This window comes from Aptenodytes patagonicus, chromosome 3 (assembly GCF_965638725.1).
Source record: "Aptenodytes patagonicus chromosome 3, bAptPat1.pri.cur, whole genome shotgun sequence".
Lineage (NCBI taxonomy): Eukaryota > Metazoa > Chordata > Aves > Sphenisciformes > Spheniscidae > Aptenodytes > Aptenodytes patagonicus.
The window spans coordinates 84,535,890-84,550,482 of record NC_134951.1 but is presented as its reverse complement, the minus strand read 5'-3'; the positions used below and the strand labels follow the sequence as shown (position 1 = coordinate 84,550,482).

The following is a 14,593-nucleotide window of genomic DNA, read 5'->3' as shown; positions in this document are numbered from 1 at the left end:
GCTCTGTTGGTGGAAGTGGTGCATAGGCAGGAATGAGGTTTTGAAGCCATTTCACAAATATTTCTAAAATACTTTTAGTTACTAAATGTGCATCTAGTCCATTAGCAGTTTGAACAAGAAAAGCTAGGTGGGCCCCTGTTCTGATCTGGAAATGACAGTTAAGAGGCTTTAAGAGGACCCCTACAGTTCATAATTAGTAAGTTTGATAGAAAGGCTTCTTAACAGAGTTACTATGATGCACATAAAAGCAAGAAAGAGGAAACCAATGACAGTAGAACTTTCTATAGGGGAGCTTAAAATGATAGCTTTGTTTCAGCATTTAGAGGGAAAACCTGGTTAAAGAAGAATTTTATGCAGCTCTTGCTTGACAATTTTTAGATGAGGCAAATGCTATGTTGCTTATCCAATATGCTTTAAATATGGAAAAGTATGAGAGGTTTTAATGTCAACTTTGCAGTTATACCTAAAAAAATTGGGGAGGTGGGATTTTTTTTTTTTTTTTTTTTTTACTTTTTTGAAGGGTGAATTTTTGAAAAAGGGGGTCAAGGCATCCTGTGAGGAACTATCGATTTTTATCAGGTACAGAATTGTTTGCAGAACCTTATGCCACTGTTCATTAACAAACATGTAGAAAGCTGAAGGCTCCAGTGTCACATGACATACCTGAAGGTTGGCTAAAGCAAGTATGAGGCAATGTGTTCACTTTTAGTTTAAAAACAGTAACAAAACAAAAAACTTCACTCCTCAAAAGAGCTGAGGAGTTGACACTCTGTGAGCTATCATTTTGATAGTGTTTGCAACCGTGACTTTAATAATTTCCCAGAGCATAAGCTTCATATCTGCCTGTGAAAAGTCAAAGGTTCTCTTTCAAGTGTTTGAATGTTGGTTTGGTTTATATCCCAATTTATGCTGGGCAAAAACAACCCCACATTTAAAATCTGTGTATATGCCTTGATAGCACGTTGAAATAATAGTGAAATAAACATTGAAAAAATGTTCAGGCATCAATTTAAGCAATTGTTGAATTGTAATATTCAAAACTTTTCTGTCTCTCAGATTCAGAGAAATAGCAGGGGCCTTAGAAGAAGCACTTTCAGATACACTAGAGGAAGCACCAGGTAAACTTCTATTGCAAAAAATAATTTCTCTGTTGTGAAGGAATCAGTGGTATGAGTAGCGGTGGTTACTGTCTGTCTATTGAGTATTTAGTAACATGCATCCCGTGGGTTCACATGAGCTTTCTGTTTTCTGATGGACTGATTAAACAGTAGAATACGTTTTTATAGAGAAGGCAATATGAAAGTACTGTTCAGTGATCACTTTACTTACTAAAAACACCCCTTTTGGCAGCAGCCATTAACATATTTGTTGGAACTAACCCTTCAGTGCAAGAAGAAACTAAATTGGCTTTTGGCATCCTCTAAGTGACAACCAAACGGCTATGCTGTGTTATTGGGGCATATTTTTCTTAATTGTATGTAAAAGCAAAAATAACTATCTGTTGGCAGCATTTAGGCTTGCTATGGTTTATGGTGTTGGTGTCTGCTCCAAAAACATACACTGATTTATGAGCAGATGAGGAGGTATGCACAGGAAGGGTTAGAGCAGAAGGGAAACCCTGGTATATTCATTAGAAGTATATTGTAATCAGAAAAACTTACTTCAGTTAACAGAGTAAATACTTATGAAGAAGGCAGCTAAGAGCAACGTAAATATGTGTGTCTCTGTGTGTGTATATACACACGCGCGCTCTCTGAAGAGAGCAAGGAGAAAAAAATCCTTATGAAGACAAAATGCGTAAATCCTACCACTTCAAGGTGTTTGCCTGGAACTTGCAGACACATTCCTTAGCTCTCAAATGGTGTGCTATAAAATGTTAGTGCATGAACTGCTTTAAAAGTGTTTGGTTTAAGTATGGATATTCCTACTGTGTTTTAAATAAATATTTCTAGCAGATATCTCAGATATGACTGTGACAGGAGCAGTATAGTGCTAAGGGAGTATTACTCTTATGGCTGGCAAGCATGTCTAATATAACTTCTTCATAAGACAGACAAAAATTATCCTGGAAATGTTATCTCCTTAAGTGGATTATTTGGCCAAGCTGCTCCTGCTTTTGTTGCAGGCAAATTCTCATTTATTGCTTTTGCCTGCACAGCTACAGCAAGGCTTAGTGGAATTTGAAATGTAAAGCAATGAGGAGCTAATATTTTAGGAGTTTTTTTCAGACAATGCTTAATAAATCCTCTTTGCTATCTTTGTGATTGTGTCTATTTGGAAGACTTTTTTTACTTTTTTTTTTAAAACACCCCCCCCCCCTTTTTTTAATCCCCCTCCCCCCCCCTTTTTTTTTAAATCTCAGGTAATGCAATTACACTGATGTTACATCTTTTAAAAATGTGCTTAAGAACTTGACCTTTGTCTGATTGTTTCTAGCTGGCAGCTCATACTGTCTTTTGGCCACTCACATGGTCTGGATGAGTCTTCTGAAGTGCTGGTCAGATCAAATGTTTTTACCGTTACTAGCACACCGTCTGTGGAAACTCAGTCTGCAAATTTTGGCACGCTACTCTGTGTTCATTGGTGAGGTAAGAGAACAGCATGCTTATGGTTTTGGTGATTGGGTATGTCCATCAATGAGACCTTTTGAAACAAAGTACGTGACCTCTTTTTAAGCGCTTTTTTCCTGAACTTAACGTTCTTTAACAAGAACACTTTCAACCAGTTCATGAGTTTGTTTTATAAAAAGTATCACTGCAAAATATGTTATTAACCATAAATATCAGTGCTGCTGTGGTATTGCTGTCTGATGGTTGCCGAGGCTGTACTTCCATGTATGCCTAAGGCTGCCTCTGCCACTGAAAGAAGTAGCCACAATCTTTTGGTTTTGTTCTGTTTGTGTAAGTGTTTACTCATTGATACAGTGAACAAGGTTGTGAAACTGAGCCAGATGAAAACTAACCCTGCAAAAAAAATAAAAAAAGGGGGCGAGTTAATCCAGATCAGTTGCTCAGTGTTGAGACTGTAAAACTGGAAGTTTCATGAGCAACTGACTCAACATCAATGATTCCCTGCTTCTGAGCAGGAGAGGTTGTGCTTTGCTCTTCTACTCCCTGCTCCCAGCCATACAAGTTTCCCCGTTTCTTGTGTCATAGAAAGACAGCGTGATAGAATAATTGGGATTTAAAGAGACTTCTGGAGGTCATCTGATGCAAATTCCTGCTCAAAACAGGGCCAGCTTAGATAAGGTTGTGCAGAGCCTTTTCAAGTTGAATTTTGAGTATATCCAAAGATGGCGATTTCATGCCTCTCTGGGAACCCTGGTCTAATGACTGACCACATTCTCCTCATATTTGATCAGAATTTCCCTTGCTACAGTCCATGTCCATTGTCTCTTACTCTGTTGCTGTACCTCAAGGAAAAGTCTGATTCCATCTTCTCTATACATGCCCCTTAGGTAGTTGAAGACAGCAGTAAGATCTCCCTTTATCCTTCTCTTAAGACTGAATGACTCAGTTCTCTCAGGTAAATTGGCTCATGAAATGTACTGATAAGTACCAGAGTTAAAGCAGAGTAGAGTGAAGCACGTGCCTGACAGCAGAAGACTTGAGGAGGTGGGAGAAAGGGGTGGTTTGACAGCAGTGAGTGGTTCTGACTTTTGTATTCCAGCATATGAAAATAAACTGTGTTTCTGTGAAGCAGATAACGATCAAATTTTTGGTCTTGCACATTCCTCCAGTGCAGTAGTTCATTTGAACACCACACAGGTGAAAATTGTTGTAGAACTGGACTGCCCTCTACTATAGTGACAAATTTGCTCCAAATCATCCAACTCCTTAGAGCACCAAAAACCATTTTAAAAATATCTTTTTTAACATAATTTAGGAATGCTAATATCCCTTGTAAGTGTGGCATTCTAATGCTGAGAATTTACAAATTCTTTATGTACTGTTTCTGTTTGTCCAACTTTAATTGCCTGCACTATTGCTAGGGTTCACATCTCAATTTGATGTTTCAGGTTTCTGTAAGGCCCATTTCCTGTGAGAATACGAAGGAAAGCAAAAAATTTGTGCCAGTTGGTAGAAAGGAATCTTCTGTAAGCCTCAACCCTGGTGAGGACCAAGGGCACGGGTCTTCTCCAGAAAGTCAGCCATTGCTTTCTATATCTAGTACTCAGTTGGTATGTGTCGCTGCAGATCTGGACAAACTCCAGGATCAGGTTTGTGCTTGTGACTTTACATACAAAAGAGTCTTCCTTGATCTATGTGCCAATATTGTTTGGCATCTTGTTAAGGACATTAAATTGTTTAAAATAATCTACCATAAAGCTGTTTTTTTATCTTAAATGCTAAAACTGCAGTAGTCTAATATAGAAAATGCTACCTGAAATAAATGGTCTACTCTATGCTTATTTGGAATGGCAGACTACAGACAAACCACTTCAGGTATTTAAACTCTTTTTGTCAGTAGCTGCTGGACTTAACCCTTAAAAGAATATGTTTGTGCTCATTTTTGGTGCAAAGCCTCGCTGTCCCAGAGTCTTACCTTTGCTAGTAAAATCTCTGTTGCAGCTTGGAGTGTGGTGCAATATTCAGCTTTAATATTATGTTCTCTTTTAAATGTTTACTGATTTTAGTCTTTGAGGTTAAAAAAAGGTTTTATCATCATGATTATACTTTACTAATGATCCAGAATCTTGACAGGAGATGTATGGTATTAATCTTCTTTCAGTGAGGATGACTTCTGTGTATTTTTGGTCAATAAGGCTGAAATTCCTGTGATTTGTGAAGTTGTAAGTTGCATCTGGGTTGATAATATTTTGTTAATTCTAAATTATTTCCTCCAACAACAATAGTAAGGTAGGGGATTTAGTGCGTAGGCCTTAATTCCTGTGAATATTGTATTCTTCTAGTACTGGTTTCCCATAAATGCAGTAAAAAAATAGAAAAGATTGAAGGTGTCTTTTGATGCACTGGAAACTTACAGAATGTAGGAAGAGTAATTAAAATATGTTTATAACATGATTGTATCTCTTTTGGGTTTTTTTGTTCAGATTCTTGACATCTTAGAAATGATTAAACCAAAACTTGAAATGATTGGCTTCAAGAACGTATCTTGTATTGCAGGTAAAGCTGAGAGGCTGAATTCGGTCCCTTTCCCCTTTCTCCCAAATCCCCTCTGCCAACCAAACAAAATCAGCTTTTACACACAGATTCATTATTTACAATGAAAAATTTGAAAATACTAATGTGTTTATTACTTAATGAAGCTGCTTTAGGTTTAAATTGTTAAGTAGAAACTATCTTGAACCGACATGTTGAGTCTGGAAAACATTTGATTAAAATTGAGTCTGAAGTGCTTTGGTTTTTTTGGGGGGTGGGGTTTTTTCTTTTTTTTTCTTTTGGAAGTAACTTGCTATGGTCCAGTAATTAGGATGCTTTTCCAGGAAGTGGGGGACCTTAGACTAGAAGATTCATATCATATTTTTAAACGCCTACCTGTAAAGGAAATGGGGAAGAAGTAAAGAGAGGCTTTCCATTATCCAACTGAAACTAAAATAATTTTCTAAAAAGATTTTTCTCTCTGGCCTGATGAATCATATAAGGAGAAGAGTTATCAAAGTTTCATAGTTAAATGCCTTAACTTCAGAGGACAGAAGCAATTAATTATTTTAGCCTCTTGTTTTCTGTTTGTTTTTTTTTTTTATCTGATCATTCTGTATGTGAAACATGGAGTCTGATTTTAATTGAGTAATTAAAACCAGGCATGTAGTAGCTGGGTGAGTGAACTAGTCCCTGTCTTCAATTACAGCCAGAAGTTCTGTGCTGTGAATTCCACTTAAATCTCTAAATCAGGATTATTGGTGGATGTCCATGTCCATAAGAGAGGTAGGAGCCTGTGCACATCCCCCATTCAGTAGATGGTGTGGTGTCAATCACAGCTTTGAGTTGAGCATGTTTCAGTCACTCCACAGGGAATTTAGGTACTGTGAGAAAGAATTTCACAACCACAGTTTCCATGGTAGGTCATGGAAAGGCTTGACTCAGCCTTTTGAGTCAAGCTCCTTGCAACATAGGTAATACTGAAAAAACTGTGAACCTGGAGAATTTTACTTTACCCCTTTTTTTCTTTCCTTCCCTCCATCTGTTTTTCTGGCTGAGGAATGATTGACGTTACTAGAGATGTTTTGTAAATGGCTGGTGTGTATTTATTTAGTAAGCATCCTCTATTTGACACCAGCAGCCATCTAGGATAGTGAGTGAGATTGGGATGATGGGGGGGCTCACATAATTTATGTTGTGATTGGGCAGGTAGCTCAGTTTAAACTTTAGCATTTTAATTCAATAGGAGCCTTGGAAGACTCAAAGACTTCTTTATCAGCCTGCATGCCTACCTTGAATAACAGGATTATCCAGGATCTCAGTGAGTCCTCCTTTGCTTACCTGAAGAGTGCGCTGGAAGTTCCAAGATTATATAGGAGAACCAATAAGGTCAGTGCTGGTTGCAGATGAAAAAATAAATCTCAGAAAGACCTGTGCTAAGAATGTTAACCAGGCAGTATGTTTATGAGTTCTTCAGGCCTGTCCATTATCTCCTTGACAGTCAAGGACCCTATTGAATACCTTGAGATAATTTAGTGATTTACTGTTTACCTCATTGAAAAGGAAAAAAAAAAATACATATTTTCAAAATTTTAGGTAGGGTAACAATGATGAGGGCACAGGCCTGAGATAGAAGAAAGGGCAAGGAGTAGAACTGTTGATGTGCAAAAGAAAAAGGGTTAATGAGAACAAATGTGTTTCCCTCGTGTCATAGCATATACCGTAAGATGCAGTGCTGCTGAATGGCAGGCTTCTTTTGGAGGATTGACACTTCTGCCTGCTATGTCAAGAAACTTCCTCTCAGTGAGCTAGCTGCTTGGATTTGATTAAAGAAGTATCTTGCACAGAAGGAACAAGATGAGAATGGCTAAAAAGAGTAATTTGTTGAGAAACTAGTAAAAAGTAATGGTGAAATATGGTACCAAAAATGATTGTCTGATCTTGGCTTGTTCTACTACTGTAACTTGCCTTTGCCAGTCTGCACAGTCGTGTTGGTAGTTAGCTTGGTTATATTCAGGCAATAGAAAAAAAATTGAGTAACAGGGACCACAGACTACTACATCCTTGCCTAATTTGAACACAGAACGCAGGCTGAAATAGGCAAGGCCCATTGTTTGTGGGGTGTTTTAGGTTGGCGGTGGGGGGAGGGTTGCCTTGGCTCACCAAAATCAAAAACACTTTCCTGACTATCACGAAGAAACTGCGCTGCCACCAGCAGTGCTGTACTTTTTCAATGGCTAAATGGAAAAATTTAAAGCTATTAAGTCTACTTCTTTCAAGGATATTAAATATTCTTTGGATGGTAAACATTTAGGGTAAGCTGGAAGAGAAATTGTTCCTAAGGGAGTAGTTTATTACTTCAGTTTATTATTAGGGACGAAGAAACAACCTCAAGGCTAATAAATTAATCTATGTAGTGACTAGTTTGTTCTGTCTTTATCACAGAATATTTTTACTTAAAGTTAAGGAAAGAGTAGAAGAAAGTATGTAAGTCCAAGGAGGGTGAAAAACCCAACAACCCTACACTGCTTAGCTCAGTTGTCTGAAAGCAAACTCTGCATAACAATTTAGTGGACTGCCGTCATCTCTCAGTTGTCCATGGGATGTTTAAGCAGATGGTGGACTAACTGTGCCAAAACAAGGAACATAGGACCTATCCACCTTCAGTTCAGTCAAGTTGGTAGCTTGAGCTCTGTACTCCCATGAGTGTGACTGCATTGCTCTCTTGGCCATCAGTCTTAACTGGCTTTATGTGGTACAAAGCCTGAACTGATAAACAGGAGCGAGACGACTTGAGTAGAGAAAGTACATTATTACAGTCACATTAAGTTCTGGCAACTTTATTTTTACTATGTTCTAATACTTTGGTTTTTCAGCAGAATTCAGAATTTGGCATGAGGATAGTCTTTGCAGGAATTGGATGTGCAAAGACTCTTTTGCTTGGCCAAATTCTAAGGTTTGGAACTCTAAGAGGTTAATGAGGTATTTCAGGTGTCAGGGATTTTGTCTACCCTGGATATGTTCTGTTGCTTTGCAGCACATGAGGTTCGCCCAAGCTATGTGTGGATCATCCCTGGAGAGATGAAGCATTCTGCAACCAAAACTAGCTGAGAAGGAGATAGTGAGGGGATATTAGTTATCCCAAAAGCATTATTCTGGAAAATATACTGAGGGAGCAGGATGGTATAAGAACAGAAGGAACAATGTCTTCAGTTTAGTGAAGTATATTATGAAATAGTAGGTATTTTAACAAAGATATAATAGGCTGTTGTGGACACTGAGTCTGCTCAGCTTTCTCTGAAATCAGCGTGAGCAGAAAGTGCAATCAGGATCATGCCTTGATAATAGGAGTGGCATCTCTCAAAAATCTTCAGTCATTTTGAACTTTGTTTTATATTATATCACATTGTATAACACTACTGAATGATTTTGTGATGGTGTCTTTCCTATGTATGATGACCTCTTCATTGATATGTCGTGAATGGAGTATGTATCTATTTGCTTAGGTACAGGCGTAGCATTTTATATGTGTGCTATCATTTGGTGTTGATGCTTTCAGTAAGTAAATTACTGGTTCTTTTTCCCCACCTTGTTTCTCTTGTCATCTACCAGGAGGTGCCAACTAAAGCTTCACCTTATGTTGACAGTGCTCTTAAGCCCTTCTACCGACTGCAGAATGAATACAAAGATATATTGAAGCAGCCCATGATTCATCAATGGTTGGAAAGTGCCCTCTCTGAAAGTACACAGAAGTAAGAGAACCATACAGAACATTCTTTGCATTAATTAAAAATTCCAGTGCCTGTTAACACAGCTGTAGAGAAAACAAGAATATACCCCTCTTTTGGCAGGGTATTTCTTCAGATTTACTCTGGTGTTGTGTATTCAGCAGAGGAAAAGCAGGGCAGGGAATCCAGAGACCTGACTTCTGCTCAGATCTGTGCGAACCGTGGCATTGTGGATAGGGCATTTGAAAAATTGTTTAGCTCTAGTGATGCAGCAGTGAACTGTAAACTTGCATTTTGTCTCAGAATTGACGTAAGACCTTAACCTCGTGTTATTTTCAGTGAACAGTGGTCGAATTTTCAAGAAACTTGAGTTCTATTTTCCTTTCACTTTTTTAATGTATGTAATGATTATCCAACTTTTTAGTGGTTAAAAAAAAAAATCCTACCTTTTGATTTTTTTTTTTAGCTCTTGAAGAGCTAACTGTTCACAGTTTAATAAGGCAGTCATAAAGCAATGCTTTCTTTAATAGATCTTCTGTTTCCTAGTTAGCATCTTGAGGACTTCTTGAGCATGAATAGCCATCTGCATTAAGTTCCTTAATGGATTTTGTTTCTGTCTGTTTGTCTAGCTGTATTTTAAATTCATACTGCTGTGGGATGTTGCGTTCTGTGAGTTCAACCAGTTAAACTGTGTAACATGAGAAAGGAATACTCACTTTTGTTTGGAAGTTCTGCCAGATAATTTCACGGGATACCCGCTACTTCTTGCATTATGGACAATTTATTCCTTGTCTCAGCTGTAATTTTATATATCTCCGTAATCTTGCTTCAGGCTAAAGAGTCCCTTTAGCCTATTTTGATGTTTCCTCTTCCCATCTTTATAGCTGTTGTTTGCTGTTTTTCTTTGTCCTTTCTGGTCATAGGTGGGATGATCAGAAGAGTCCATACAGGTTAAAGTGTGATGCTGGTGACTTCTGTCTGTCCTTACATGGTTTTCGTAATAATTTTTAGCATATTGTCTTGTCTGTTGACTGCTGCTGAACACTGGATTGATGTTTTCTGAAAATTAGCCACATAATACTGAGGCTTTAAATTGTATTCAGAACGTGAGTTCTTTCCTGCCCTTCGCCTCCTTATCCCTCCCTGCTGCTCCACTTCTGGCACCTCTCAGGTACTTATTAATGCCCAACGCATCTGCAGCACTTTGCAGTGACTTTTTTGGTTATTCAGAATAAACTTATAATTTAAGACAGTTTTGACACTCAAATATTCACTAACTGTCTTTAAAATTATTCTTATGTGTTTTGGACAGGGCTAAGCATGGATTGGTCTGGATTCCACTGGTCACTTCCATTTTGCACAAAAAAACTGCTTATTCAAGCTTGGTGTCTCTTCCTTTATCCAGTAATTAGTCCATAAAAAGAAGCTTACTCTTAACCCATAGCAGTTATGTTTGTTTAAGTAACATTGCTGAAGGACTCCAAAGATTTCTGGAATGTCAGGTCCCATGCTTGTAGAGCTAAAATATCTTAGAGTGAATTCTTGTCTGTCTTTCTATCTACCTCTCTGTGTCTACTAAGCCTTGCTTTTAGAGCTTCAGTAAATCTGGTGACACCACACAACGTAAGTAGCTGTTCTGTAGTTCCTTGGATCCATCCAGAGGGTTTTTTTCCCCAAAAAAGCAGTTCCTCACTTTCCGTGTCAGTGTTACCAAAATCGACTTAAGTGCTAGGTTAAACACAGTGGTAGTGGTTAAACACGGGGGTAAGTTTGGCAGGTTCATTTGTTAATTCCTTAGATCTTTCTGTTGAATTCTGTTTTCATGATTTGTTGTTACTATTTTTATCAGTTTGTTTTTTTATCCTCGCTGAACAAGAGAAGAGACAAAGAAACTGAATTTCTTAAATGGAGTAATCTTGTAGTTTCTTCATTGAGAATGCAGAGACAAGTAATTCATTTAATTTCCTGTGTGACAGTATCTTCTTTCATCCAAATGAGAAAAACAGAAAAGGGCATAAACTCTGGTTAAAAATCACTGAGGACTAAACTTGCTTAATGGCAGATGAACTTCTAAGTACAGCAGAAGAAGGAAGTCTTCACAATTGAGTGGGACTGGGAAATGCCAAGATAGGAAAAGAGACCACGGTTGACTCTTATTGGTATATTTTACTTCTTGTAGAATGGTATCTTGAAACAGTTTCCATGGCACTGGCAAGCACTTTTTCTTTAACCATTCCTATCTAATTATCTCTTAAAAAAGCTTGCCTGCTTTCTGTTGCCTCCCTGTTTAAAAGTAAGCATCGGGAGGATTCTTTCAGCTTTCTTAATTCTTACGGTAATAGTTTGATCGCCGTCATAGAGGGGCTCTTTGAAAGTTACAGATTTTAGCAAATGATTAGAACATAGCTCAATCTGGTCACTTCTCTTATGGATCCTCTAATTTCCCAGTGTTGCTCTATTTTCTCCTCTTAGCTATTGTTAACAACTTGCTGTCCTGGGCATCTGTTAGTTAATTTATATGATATTATGCCCTTCCCATTTAGGCATGGGATTTCAGTCCATAAGGCTTTTTGAAATTTTGTTGATTTGATTATCTTGTTTGATTCTATGCTTTCTTTAATGTGGATCCCAGTATGTGGGAAGCGATGTTTTATTCCATCTATACCATTTCTAACTTGGCATTAGTGTTCCTCTGACTCTTCCTGCCAACTGGCTGAGAGTCCTGTTTAGATCAGTTTCTTCATTTTAGAAATAGGCATTTCTGACTAGTATGCACTTCCATGCTCTCATATACATGTAAACTTCTAGAACTTGTCTAAAACTAGGTATTTTTTGGTCTGTCAGGCTGTTATTCTTGTCCTGTTTGTAAAAGGAATTTTACTTAGCGCTCTATTGGTTGTAAATAGAGGCTGATCCAGACTGTTTGAAATTGAGCAATTGCATTCCTTGGTCTCTATTGAGTTCAAACATCTTGAGCAGGTCAAAAATGTTGTGATGAGAAGGAGGCTTCAACACTGAATAGTAATCTTCAGATTGACCTCTAGAACTAATGATGGAAACACCGATTAATTGATAATGATGGAAATATAAGTAGCTTCCTCACAAGGAAAATCATTCCTCCCAGCATTGTTCAGCATTTTTCCGAGGCCCAGTGATGTACTGATGTGTATAAAGTAGGCTTTTCTGTAGAAGTGTAATTTTTTTTTCTTTCTCATTAATCTTCCTTAATTTAGGTATTATGAAACTGTGTCTGATGTGCTAAGTTCTGTTAAGAAAATGGAAGAGAGCCTAAAAAGGTTGAAGCAAGCCAGAAGAACTGCAGCTTCAAACCCTGTTGGTACAAATGGGGGCATGAGTGATGATAACAAAATCCGACTGCAGCTGGCCCTAGACGTTGAGTATTTTGGAGAACAAGTAAGTTATGAGAAACAAGTTTGTTTACTATTATTACTGGTTTTGGATGGAGTGAAATAGAGGAGGAAAGAGAAGCCTGACTTAGTTTTTTGGTCTTGAAACCTTTGTCGGTGTGATTTTGGTTTTGGGGGTTTTTGCTTTGTTTTTTCACATCTGTATAATGGAGGTGACTTGAGACCTTGGTGATTGTAGATACCACTTGAGCAATGCGTGCTTCCCTGTCCTTTCTTATACAAATGCAAAGCTTGTTTTTCTTACTATTCAAAATTCAAGTACTGCTTAGTGCTTAGAAGCACAAAGAAGAAACACTGTGTGGACAGATCAGAGGGCAAGGACCTTCCTTAGCTCTGATAGCAACATCTTTATGGCCCTGCTTTTGTTTGCCTTCTCTTTGGGTATTTCTGGCCTTGACTTACTGCACAGTCAAGGGTCTATTCCCAAGAGCTTTGAAGATGTTAGCCTTATTTGTTGTGCTGCATAACTGTAAGTTCCTTTCAGTGCCAAATATGAAACCTTAAATAACAAAACAAAAAAAAGAAGAAAATATTCCAGGAAATGTGTGCAGTAGCTCCATCAAATTGTATAAGCGTACTGTTTTGTACTAATTTATTTCTGAAAATTATATATAGAAATAAACAAACTTCCAAGTGCGAGTCCATATCATTAGCTGCCAAGCAGTTGTCATCGGTCTTGTTTATGAGCAGATGCTGTTGATGCATTATAACAGGTAGATAAAGTCTGCCTGTGTGTGAGCAGATGCTTTTCTTATATCTGAGAATTACTACAAAGGAAGAAGATTTGGGTGGAAGTATGGAAATCTTACTAACAAGAACTATTATTTGGCAGTTTTTGGCTGGGGTTGGGCTTTTGTTCTTTCATTCCTCTTATGTGCACTAACATCACTGCAATGTGAATTTAAGCTGAACTGGGACAGATTATTCATAATCATTTAGGAGCTGTTTTGGTACAAGTGAACATTACAAAGTTCCAGCAGCAAACACCTTTTCAGAATAATTTCATTATGGTTTTATTTAGATCGATATTTTTCTTTTTCAGTGCACTCTTCGTTTTCTCATGGCCATATTTTTCTAATTGTCAGAGCGATAGATTTCCTGGGTAAGAAATGACTTGTAGCAACCTCTCTATTTGTAGAGTTGTTTTCATCCCCCAGGAAGTTCGAGGCTAGAACCATAGGCTCTTGCAGCCTATTGAAATGCTTTCATCATCATGCTGTTGGCTGTTCTTGGATATATTCATGTTTATCTTTAAAGTTTTGTCCAGAAACCTCATTTGGGGTTTGAAAAAATTTCAGTTGAAATCAATGCATTAAAAACAAACTTGCAGCCAAGTTTCTCTTTCTAACCATTTTCATTGGAAAACTTCCAACGGGTTTTAGTTACAAGTTGCCTAGAAGATTGTTAAATGTTTCCCTGCAAGACACTACATTAACTGGAAAGACTTAACTGAGCAAAGTTGGCTACAATTTTTTTCATAGTGTGCACTATATGCAGTTGCGGTTTTCTTGCCGCACATCGATGCAGGACAAAACATATGCTTTGCTAAATGTTTTAAGTAGAATAATTAGTGAGCTTTTGATGTTTCAAAGAAAACTAATGTTTTTTCTGTGTCTTTTTAGATACAAAAGATGGGAGTGGAAACAAGCAGCATAAAAAGCTTTTCAGCCCTTACAGAGCTGGTTCTAACTGCCAAGGATCAGGCTACAGCAGAACAATCCTAGATATTTTTGAAAGCATGTGATTGAAGATAAACAATGTCCCTAGAAGAAAGAGAGAGAATTTAACTCTTCTTTATTTTACCAAATAAGTAGCAATGAAGTGCTTCCTAATGTATCTTGAGCAACAAATCGGTGCATCTTCTGTCAAGGTAGCCTTGTTTCACCAAAAGACTGAGAATTTACCATGGTTTTCCATTATATGGAAAGCAGTCAAAAGTTCTAAACTTTCTACTATAGAATAAAAGTGGAAGAAAATGTTTTTTTATTTTTGTTGTACATCTTAAAATGTAGAAGGATGAACTTATATGATGAAAATAATATGTAATAAATTGTCTTCCTAACTTTTGATGTCCCATAAGTTTTTGAATCAAATGTATTCATTGATGGCTGTCAAAAGCTTTCAAAGGGACTTCATTCCAGCTCTTCTGGAATAAAGAAGGTGCTCACAGGAATAGGAATCTGCTGTTTCTTGTTACTGCATTGCACTTACCTGCTTTCCCTCACCATGGGATATGGTTAGCTCTTGTTTGGGTTTTGAGTGTTTTCACTTTACTGATTTGTTTTTTTTCATGGACCTTGTTGGTGAGAAGTGCTGCATAAAAAAAAAGCTCTTA

The 14,593-nt window shown here is 37.6% G+C and overlaps 1 protein-coding gene across 1 annotated transcript in view; it reads left to right on the top strand.

Annotated features, from left to right (window-relative positions):
* COG2 (component of oligomeric golgi complex 2) overlaps window positions 1-14,324 on the top strand; it is a 33,891-nt gene extending 19,567 nt beyond the window's left edge. The window contains exons 11-18 of the mRNA XM_076334078.1: window positions 1,057-1,118; window positions 2,437-2,588; window positions 4,019-4,219; window positions 5,054-5,126; window positions 6,349-6,491; window positions 8,715-8,854; window positions 12,064-12,244; window positions 13,881-14,324. Coding sequence (XP_076190193.1) covers window positions 1,057-1,118; window positions 2,437-2,588; window positions 4,019-4,219; window positions 5,054-5,126; window positions 6,349-6,491; window positions 8,715-8,854; window positions 12,064-12,244; window positions 13,881-13,982 — 1,054 coding nt within the window. The 3' untranslated portion in view covers window positions 13,983-14,324. The remainder of the gene's footprint in view (window positions 1-1,056; window positions 1,119-2,436; window positions 2,589-4,018; window positions 4,220-5,053; window positions 5,127-6,348; window positions 6,492-8,714; window positions 8,855-12,063; window positions 12,245-13,880) is intronic.
* Window positions 14,325-14,593: the final 269 nt, after the last annotated feature.